The sequence below is a fragment of the Mus caroli genome, chromosome 14 (assembly GCF_900094665.2).
Source record: "Mus caroli chromosome 14, CAROLI_EIJ_v1.1, whole genome shotgun sequence".
Taxonomy (NCBI): Eukaryota; Metazoa; Chordata; class Mammalia; order Rodentia; family Muridae; genus Mus; species Mus caroli.
The window spans coordinates 23076611-23086861 of NC_034583.1; the positions used below are offsets into that span (position 1 = coordinate 23076611).

Here is a 10251-nt window from a genome sequence, read left to right on the forward strand (position 1 = left end):
TGTGACATAGATACTTCATGACCTCTGAGCCCTGGGGAGGAGCTCACAGTGTGAGATAGATACTTCATGACCTCTGAGCCCTGGGGAGGAGCTCAGAGTGTGACATAGATACTTCATTTGGGGCTGAGTATTTTTTGAGTGCAATTTAAAAATGATAGGCCTCATGATAATACTGTCATACTGTTATCCAGAGTAGCCATTTTTAAGTTCTTCTAATTTTTTCTTAATTCATGTATATTAATTATACATAGTAATAGGTTTCATTTTACTATAACAACTTTCATACAACTATATACTATATTTTGTCCATATTCATTCCCTCTTACACTCTGTTGTCTCTTTCCTCTTCCCAACTAGTTCCTTATTTACTTTCACGCCTTTTTCTTTTTGGTGATCCAGTGAGTAAGCATTGCTATACAAGCATTGGCAAAAATTATTTACAGCAGCTTGGGCAGTGACACGACTGATAACATGTCCCATCTTCTCCAAGCCTCCACTCTCTGCCTAGAGACCGCTCCTCAGGGAAGACACAGACTCACGGCTCCCTCTCCTCTCCCCTCTGTCTTAGACTGGTGAAGAGCCCAGGCTTATGCAGGCGTAATTACATGGATAATTATGGCAGCCATGAGTTCGTGAATGCAGTGACCATGTCATGCTCTGAAGACAGCGTTCTACAACATTCTCTCTGTTCTTCTGGCTCTTGTAGATTTCCTTTTGTACTGTGTTCTCTGAGCCTCATAGAATGAATAATATCTGTGCCTCCTTCAGCCCTGAGCACTTAATTTATTCTCAGCACTTTGACCACTTATGAATCTCAGAAGTAACTGCCACTCATGGCAGACAGAAGTTTCTCTAACCAAAGCTGATGGGAGCAATATTCTGTGGGCATAAATAAATATAAGGTGACTTAATGGCCATAGTATATCATTTAGCAAAACAACAGTGGGAGATTTTTTTCCACTAGGGCCTGTGACTCCCCTAGCCATGGGCTTTTGACCAAATTTACAGTACCAGGTATGAATTTTCTTCCTGTGGAGCAGGCCTCACATCCAATCAGAAAGCAGTTGGTTACCCTCACAACAGTCATACCATTAGAGCACATCTTAACCAGTAGGTTGACATTGAAACCTTCTGGGTCAATGGCTGAGTAGAAGTGTTGATAGCTTTTCTCCTCTACAACCTAGTAATATGAAAACTAGTCAGCAAGAGGAAGATTCCAGCCCCCCATTAAAAAAGATTTTGAGCTTAATATTCCTCCCCGCCCCCTTTGGTTTTCAAGACAGGGTTTTTCTGGGTAGCCCTGGCTGTCCGGGAACTCACTCTGTCGACCAGGCTGGCCTTGAACTCAGAGATGTACCTAACTCTGCGTCTGCCTCCCGAGTACTGAGAAAAAAAATATATATATACTCATATATATATATGAGTATAAACTTGTACATGTGTGTGCAGTCCCCACAGAGGCCAAAGGGCATCAGGTCCTCAAGAGCTGAACCTACAGGGAATTGTGGGCTGGTTCATAGAAAGCGGAAGGGTAGGTGAGATCCTGTTGAGCCTTTGCAGTCTTGTGTGAGTGAAAGGTAGAAGGTATATAAATAGACCTTGCTCCAGAGATAGCAATGGAGATCATGAGAAATAGATTTAGGATATGCTTCATTGGATTATATATAAGGGGTGAATAAAAAGGGAGGGGATAGAAAGGAAGTTCACACTTTCTAGATTGACTGCTAATATTGGCTAGTAGTATTTTTATTTGGTTGAAAAATACTTAGAATCAAGTTCACATTTTAAATTTGAAATGTCTATTAAGAATCATTAATGTTGGTATTAGATACTATATTTGAGTCTAAAGTAATTCAAGTAATTTTATATTTACTCTAGCTTTATATGATCTATTTGAGTAAACTTTAGATTCGTTGTTTCCTCGGTATCTTAGTCAGTGTTCTTTCGCTGTGAGGAAACATGACCACAGCAGCTCTTATAAGGGAAAACATTTAACTGGGCTAGCTTACATACAGTTCAGAGGTTTAGTTTATCATTGTCATGGTAGGAAGCATGGCAGTGTGCATATATTCATAGTGCAGGAGAGTAGCTGAGAGTTCTACATCTGGATTGACAGACAACAGGAAGAGAGAGAGAGACATTAGACACTAGTCCTGGTCTGAGTATTTGAAACCCCAAAGCCCCCTCCCCAGTGGTACACTTCTTCCATCAAGGCCACACCTACTCCAGCCAGATTCCTGTCAAATAGTGCTACTCCCTAATTTAGCTAGCTCCCAAACAGCTAAATATATGAGCCTATGAGGTTCATTTCTATTCAAACCAGCACACCCAGCATGAGCAAATATATCAAATGACTGTTACCTTGAATTGACTTAAGGGAACCTACCATTAAAGTAAAAGTTGCTTTATTTTTTGTGTGTAAAATCAATTAACTTGTCCTTCAGTGAGTTGTTTATAGAACGAGTTTACTTAAAGATATAACTTTTTGTTGTTGCTTTCTTTTGCAGATCTTGGGTCTGGTGTAGAAGTAGAAGAATTCAGCTGGGAAGATTATCTAGAAGAGACAGGCTCCACCACAGTTCCCTACGCATCGTTTAAACATGTAGGCAACACCCCTTCATTTTTCTTCTTTTTTCCTTTTAGACAGGGTCTCACTGTGAAACCCTGGCTGTCTTAGAACTTTATATAGATCAGGCTGGCCTCATATTTAGAGAGATCAATCTGCTTTGCTCTAGTGCTGGTACTACAGATATATGCCACCATGCCTGGCTCACCCCTTTTCTTTTAATCTTTGTATTGTATCTTAGTTTCTTTTCTGTTGCTGTGGCAAAACACCATGGCCAAGGCAACTTAACAGAAGAAAGAATTTGCTGGGCACTTACAGTTTCAAAGGTTCATGATTATCAAGGCAGGGCAGCACGCAGGCAGGTCACAAACTCATATGTTGAGATAGCAACCACAAGGCAGAGAGAGAGCTGACTGGAGTGGTGTGTGCTTTTGAAACCTCAAAGCCTACCCCCTTCTCCAGCAAGGCCACACCTCCTCATCCTTCCTAAACCAACTGGGGTCCAGGCAGTCAAGTGTGAGCCACTGGAGGCCATGCTCATTTAAACAACCAACTCTTCTCCCTGTTCTTATAGGCCAACAGCCATATCATAATGCCAAATGCATTTAGCCCAACTTCAAAAGTCCCCATAGCCTTTGAGTGTCAGGAATGTTTACAGGTCCAAAGTCTCTTCTGAGACTCAAGGAAATCTCTTAATTGTAACCCCTATAAAAATCAAAAAGCAAATTATGTACTTTTAATGTACATTGACATGGAATATACATTACCATTCCAGGAGTAAAGTGGGCATATTGAGGAAATACTGGACCAAGCAAGACTGAAACCATTGTTTTATTTACCTGTAAAACTAAAAAAGGAAAGTCTAGGCTGGGCACATGGCTCATTTAAATCCAGTGCTTGACGTGCAGGGACGAGTGCTTGAGTTCAGCTTCCCATCACCCACACAAACAGTCCAGCATTGTTGCACTCACCTGAAACCCCAGTACTGGACAGGTGGAGGATGTGAAACTTTATGGAAACGCAGAGCTAACACTTCAGAAAGAAGGCCTGCTTTACTTTGTGGAGTTGGTTTTTGATGATTGGGGCTGGACTGAGGAGAGAGGCTGATTGGGAAGGATTTTTCTTTATTTGCTTTTTGTTTTTCAAGACAGCGTTTCTCTGTAGTCCTGGCTGTCCTAGAACTTGCTTTGCAGACCAGGCTGGCTGACAACTCACAGAGATCTGCCTGCCTCTGCCTCTCTTAAGTGCTGGGATGAAAGGTTTGTGCCACCACACCTGGCGTGGGAAGGGATATGTTAGATAAAAGCAGTTCTAATAATGTGTTTCTGTGTTCAGAACTCTCTATTTTTTCACAAAATTTCATTGGCACTGTCAGTGAAGACTGAGAGACTGTTAATAACTAATTAAATGCCTCAGACTTACAAGTTAAGGTACCCTCTGCCTGAGTTCAGTGTGCTTGAAGGACAAAGCCACCAAGGCGACCATGTGCGAGATGAGGACTCACTGGAGGGAAGTCCAGACAGAGGCAGGCTAGGCTGTGTTCATGGTACTACTTCTTAAAACCAGAGACTTGTTCCAGTGATTATAGCTGTGGTAGCGGTTTGTCCAGCAGAGCCCCTAGTTGAGGAGGAATGGGTGGTGGAGGTGGGCTGTGTTCTTAGGATAGAAACTGTTGTTTTCTTGGGTTTTGAACTTTGAACTTTGAAACACTGTCAAGATTCAGTTATGGACAGCACAAATTTAATGGAGTCAGTTTTAAGGATTAAATGACTTTCAAAACCCTCGTCTCAGGATATCATATGCATATTGGGGTAGTAGTTCCCTTGAAAATACAAAACAGAATCTTGAGAAGTAGCTGATAGTCATCATGCTCTCTGTCTTGAACCATAAGCTCCATCAGCTCTTGGTATTGTTTAGAGCTGTTCTAGAGCGACAGTGTAAAATCTTGGGCATGTGCTAGATTTCTGAGAAAAAAACCTTTCAAGTGTGAATTTCACACTACACTTTGGCTTTTTATTTTAAGGAAATAAGATTTATTTAAAAAAACATTGACTTTGCTTCTTTGGCTCATTTAAGGACTTGACTCATTATCCAGTGACTCTGACTACATTTCCACTTGTTTTTGGTTTTTATTACATTTTTACTTATTTGTGTGAGTATAAATGTATGTCAGCTACCACAGTGCATGTCTGGAGGTTAGCGGACAGCTTGCAGGTTCTCCCAGGGCTTGACCTCGGGCAGGGAAGCTTGGTGGCGGGTTCCCCCATGCCCTTGACTTGCTCTATTTGTTATACCCAGAGTCTCCTCCAGTTACAGTTCTTTCTTATTCCATGAACTTGATTCTTTTAAAGAATGTGTACTGCTTGTCATTATGTTATGCAGTATTCCTCAGTTTAGAGCCGCCCCCTTGGTTAACTTAAGCATATGCAGATGTGGCAAGCATGCCAGGGGAAGTAAAGCCCCTTTCTTGTATGATGTCAGGCCAATGTATATAATCACAGCATTGATGTTTCAGGAATCACACTAACTCTGATCAGTTTAAGGTGTTATCTGCCAGTTTTACTCAATGTAATGTTACTATTTTGCCTTTTGCAGTTGATAAGAATCTTGTAGAGTGATCCTTTGAGATTATGCGAAGATTGTTTTCATAGTAGTAGTTTTAACATCTGTCAGTAATTCTTGCTCGCTGTGCTTATTTATATGATGTTTGTCTGCTGACAGTTTCGTTCATTTCTCTTTTTTGAGATAAGATCTCATTATGTAGTCTAGGCAGGCTCGGAGTCCATAGTCCTCTTACCTCTGTCGCTTGAATGCTAGAACTAGTTGAGAACAACCTGCTTATATTTTTCCATCGTTTTTTCCGTATTTATCTTTTGGTTGCAACTGTTACCATTGGGTGATCCTTTTGGTTATCTTTTATTTCCTTTTGACCTGCACCTGTCATGTTTTGATTATTTCTGTTTGATATCACAAGACATGTCGGGCTTGTACTTTTCTTGTTTTTCTAGAATTGTAAGCAGGACTTTCTCTGTGATCCTATGTTCTTATTTATTTTAAGATGATATGTGAAAAAAACAAGATTTGGGCACTAAATTTGTTTAGTTGTGTATTTGTAGTCCTCTGAGTTCAGAGCTAAGAAATGTACATACAGTTACATCCATATCGATACTGCTTTCCTATCAGTTACGGTGTTTTTATTTAGATATAGCTGTTTCCAGTCCAGAATGACAGGATTCACTCCAGTTCCCCCCCTTTTTAATTTGTAACTTCTCCCACAATGAGTGTCGTTCATCCACAGTGTGTTCATGTATATGCTTTAGACTTGCTAATCCGTACCTTTGTCACCATGTAGCTTTTCATCTAACTTGATTATACACTTTATTATAACAGCTGACAGAAGGATGGGGTTTGACGTTGGAAGGATGGCTTCCTGCATGTAGGACATAATATTACAAATACTACTGATTTATTATCTCTGACTTTGTGTTTCCTATTATGAAACCTATTCTGGTTTCCTGACTTTATTTGTCGAGTGGTATAGAAGTCACTCTTGAAGACATGTTGAACATTATGAAAGTGTGAATGTTTAGTAATGTATTGCTTTCTAGGAGATACTTTATGTAATCATACGACTGTGGTGTTAACCAAGCTCCATACTGTCATGTGAGGTAGAGCTCTGTAGCTATTTCTGGTTTGTTTGGTTTTTAGCCCACTGCTATGAATTAGAATTGGAATTTCTCAGGTTTACCTTGAGAAGGTTTTTTACTGGCAATTAGTGTTTTAGAAATGTTAGATCTTTAAAAGAACTTGAGGTAAAGAAACACTCATACAATGTTTGTCTTCTGCCTCATAAAATTGTGTCTTTAGGTGGATATACGTTTGCAAAATGGCTTTGCTCCTGGGATGAAGCTGGAGGTAGCTCTGAAAAGTGATCCTGAGACTTACTGGGTTGCCACCATCATCACTGCCTGTGAGCAGTTGCTCCTGCTCCGTTATGAAGGCTATGGGGAAGACCGGAAGGCAGACTTCTGGTGTGACATCAGGAAAGCTGGCCTCTATCCCATCGGGTGGTGTCAGCAGAACAAGAAGACCCTCGAAGCTCCAGAAGGTAGTAAAATGATGGGATATTTCTGTAAGACTATTTAGGTTGGCCAATCTTAAGCTTTTCAGTTCACTCTCATATAGATTTACAAAGCATTTTAGGCTAACGTTTTAAATGATAGTTTTTATAGGGAGTAATGCACGTTTCCCTGTTTTTAAAATGAAATCATATTATTTATGATTTATCTTGATATTTTTAATATTTTAAATTTTTTTATTGTGTGTGTGTCTGTATGTATTCAGGTGTGTGTGCTTGCATGTGTGTGTGTGTGTGTGTGTTTTATTGTTTGTTTGTGTGTGCCTATGAGTATATAAGGCTTGCCACTGAAGCCAGAAGGGGGTGTCAGATCTCCTGGAACTGGAGTTAGACAGTTGTGAGCTGCCATGTTAGTGCTGCAAATCAAACTCAAGTCCTCTAAAAGGACAGTCAGTGCTGCTCAGTGCTGAGCCACCTCTCCAGGCCCTCCCCACCCCATGAAAACTGCCAAGGTATGGCTGAGTTGCTGTGTAGTCCAGGCTGGCCTTCAGCCAGCTACCCTCTTGCTTCTCCTTTCTAAGCAGCTGGGTGTACAGGCATGTGCAGGCAGACCCAGTACACAGCAGGTTTTTATTTGGTCACAGCTTTTGTGGTTTCTCATTAGTCTGTTTCCTTTTGCTCTGGTTTGGGATTGTGCTGAGAGGCCCAGTCTTTCTCGGTCCCCTTTGGCTGAGGCTTTCTCAGAAGCTTCTACTATAATCAAAGAATGCCAGAAAGAGGATATCATGTCCTCTGAGGCTGGAGTTACAGCTGGTTGTGAGCTGCCGTGTGGGTGCTAGGAATTGAACCCAGGTCCTCTGGAAGAGCAACCAGTGATCTCTCCAACCTCTTATTTTATTTGTTACTTATTTTTTAATTTTTGAGACCTCTGATTGGCCTTGAATTTGCTATGTAGCCATGACTAACTTTGAACTTTCATTGTCTTTACTCAACCTCCAGAATGCTGGCATTCCAGGCACTTGCTACCATGCCTCGTTTATGCAAGGTTGGGGTCACTCAGTGCTTTGTGCATGCTAGGCAAGCACTCCACCAACGGAGCCTCTGGTCCTATGATCCCTATTACTTTTTTTCTCTATAATAAAGATGCATCGAGTTTTGTTTGTATGTTGATGGCCGTCAAAACCGTAGTTTCTCATCTTTCAGACCGAGGCTGTCTGAGTTGGGCTTTGGAGATCTGGTTGTTGTTTTCTAGCTTTGGGACTTTGTTGTAGTTCTGGGAATTGAACCCAGAACCTTTATAAATGTGAGTAAAGAGGTCTTCTTCATAGATAGATCTTAGCCCCTCATCCTTTTTTTGAGACTACATCTCATAGAGTAGCTCTGGCTGGCCTCACACTCATGATCCTCATGGGAGCTAAGATCACAAGTGTGTGCTAACATACCTCACCTGATTGCAGGCCAGATTGATAGACTCAACCCTCTTACCAGCTTTTTTTGTAGATTCAGGCTATAACTCTTTAGTTAAGCCAGCCTTGAACTTGAAAATCTCTTGCTTAAACCTTCCCACCTAACTGATATTTCAGGTCTGAGACACCATTCCCTGGTTCTGTTTTTCTTTCCTGTCTCCTTTTACTCATAAGTAGTCTTGTAAACTATATTACAGACTTTTTTCTTTAGTCAGAGTTTTACTCTGTAGCACAGGCTAACCTCAAACTTGGCAAGCCCTCCAAATGCTGGGATTATAGGTATATGGTACTATGACTTTTTAAAATGAGCCAGCTGAAACTCTGTTCCAGGAAGGTGTCCTACTTACAGTAGGCCATAAATTAAATTGGAGGGAGATACAAAGGACCAAAAAAAAAAAATTAAAATAAAATTTCAAAGGGAGAAGGGGCTGGAGAGGTGGCTTGGGGGTTTAGTGGTTTAGAATACTTCTTGCTTTTGCAGAGGACCTGGGTTTGATTCCCAGCACACGTATGGCAGTTCACAACTCTAATACCAGGGAATCCAATGCTTTATTCTGACTTCTGTGGACACCAGGAGTATATGTGGTATGCAAACATATACATAGGCAAAATGCTCAGTATTTAAAATAAAGTAAGTAAATATAAAAAAAAATTAAGAGAGGTGTGGAATAAAGGAAGAAAGAATACAGATTAAAAAAAAAACCTCAGGACTTTTTATATTTATAAAAAAAGAGAGGCAGGTGGAGCTCTTGAATTTGAGACTAGCCTGGTGTACAGAGTGAGTTCTAGGACAGCCCCCAATGAAACAGTATCTATGTACTGAGAACCAAAATCTGTTTGGGGCTGTGGAGATGGGTAAGAGTGCTTGCTGTGTAAAATTGAGAGACCTGAGCCCAGAGTCCAGCACCCACATGTGCTTGTATCCCGAGTACAGTGGCGAGCTGAGATAGAGAATCTCTAGGTCTTGCTAGTTACCCAGCCTACTTGAAAAACAGCAATAGAAACAAACTAAGACAGCTACCTCTGGTTAGTTAATAAGAGTTGTAAGTAAGACAGAGATTATGAATTATTCTCATTGAAATAAGTTGAAAAATGATACAATGGTATTCCTGGCATTCTCTATTGTCCTCACATGTGTGCTCACGGGTGATTATAAACACGACACACATGCAGACACACAATATGTAAAAAGCTATTAATGTCACAGAGGAACAAGTAGACCTTACATACATTCCTCTTTGTGGAAGGATATAATTCCGCTTGTAAAATCTTTTTACTCTTTCCTCTCCAGAAAAATTAAAATTAGACATGAGTTTGATCAAGCTCTGGCTCAAGCTCTTGTTTTGTAGAAAATAGATGGGGTAGGACTGGGGCATAAGTCAGTGGATGTGTTCTTGCCTGATATTTAGGTACAAGGTGTCTGTCTGTCTGTCTCTGTCTCTGTCTCTGTGTGTGTGTGTGTGTGTGTGTGAGAGAGAGAGAGAGAGAGAAAGTGTGTGTGTTTTGAGACCGGGAGAGAGAGAGAGAGAGAGAGAAAGAGAGAGAGAGAGTTAGTTTTGAGACCGGGTCTTACTATGTAGCCCTGGCCTGGAACTTGCTACATAGATCAGGTTGGCCTTGAGCACACAGAGATATGTCTGCTCAGCCTTTCCAAGTACTGCCATGCCCAGCCTTCTTTCTGTTTTTTTATTCATATTTGAAATTTTTTTTATAAGTAAATGAAGTAGGCATTTTTAAAATAAAATTGAGTTGAGGGAATTATTTTGTGTACAACTTCCTAGTCTCTGTTTTATATACAATTCTTAGAGAGTAACTCTTTTAGTTTGGTTTCTATTGCTGTGACAAAGATCATGGCCAAAAGCAATGTGAGCAGGAAAGAGTTTATTTGGTATAGATACCAATAGCTGTAGACTGTAGAAACTAAGGCAGGAACTGAAGCAGAGGCCATGGAGGAATATTGTTTTTTTGTTTTTTTTTTTTTTACATGAAACATTTTTTTTAATTAGGTATTTTCATCATTTACATTTCCAATGCTATCCCAAAAGTCCCCCATACCCACCCGCCTAATCCCCTACCCACCCACTCCCCCCTTTTTGGCCCTGGCATTTCCCTGTACTGGGGCATATAAAGTTTGCATGTCC

At 40.7% G+C, this 10251-nt stretch overlaps 1 protein-coding gene across 1 annotated transcript in view; it reads left to right on the forward strand.

Annotated features, from left to right (window-relative positions):
• Positions 1-10251, forward strand: part of Sfmbt1 (Scm like with four mbt domains 1) — a 59605-nt gene that overhangs the window by 1723 nt on the left and 47631 nt on the right. The window contains exons 2-3 of the mRNA XM_021181534.2: positions 2508-2602; positions 6434-6674. Of these exons, the coding sequence (XP_021037193.2) occupies positions 2508-2602; positions 6434-6674 (336 nt within the window). The remainder of the gene's footprint in view (positions 1-2507; positions 2603-6433; positions 6675-10251) is intronic.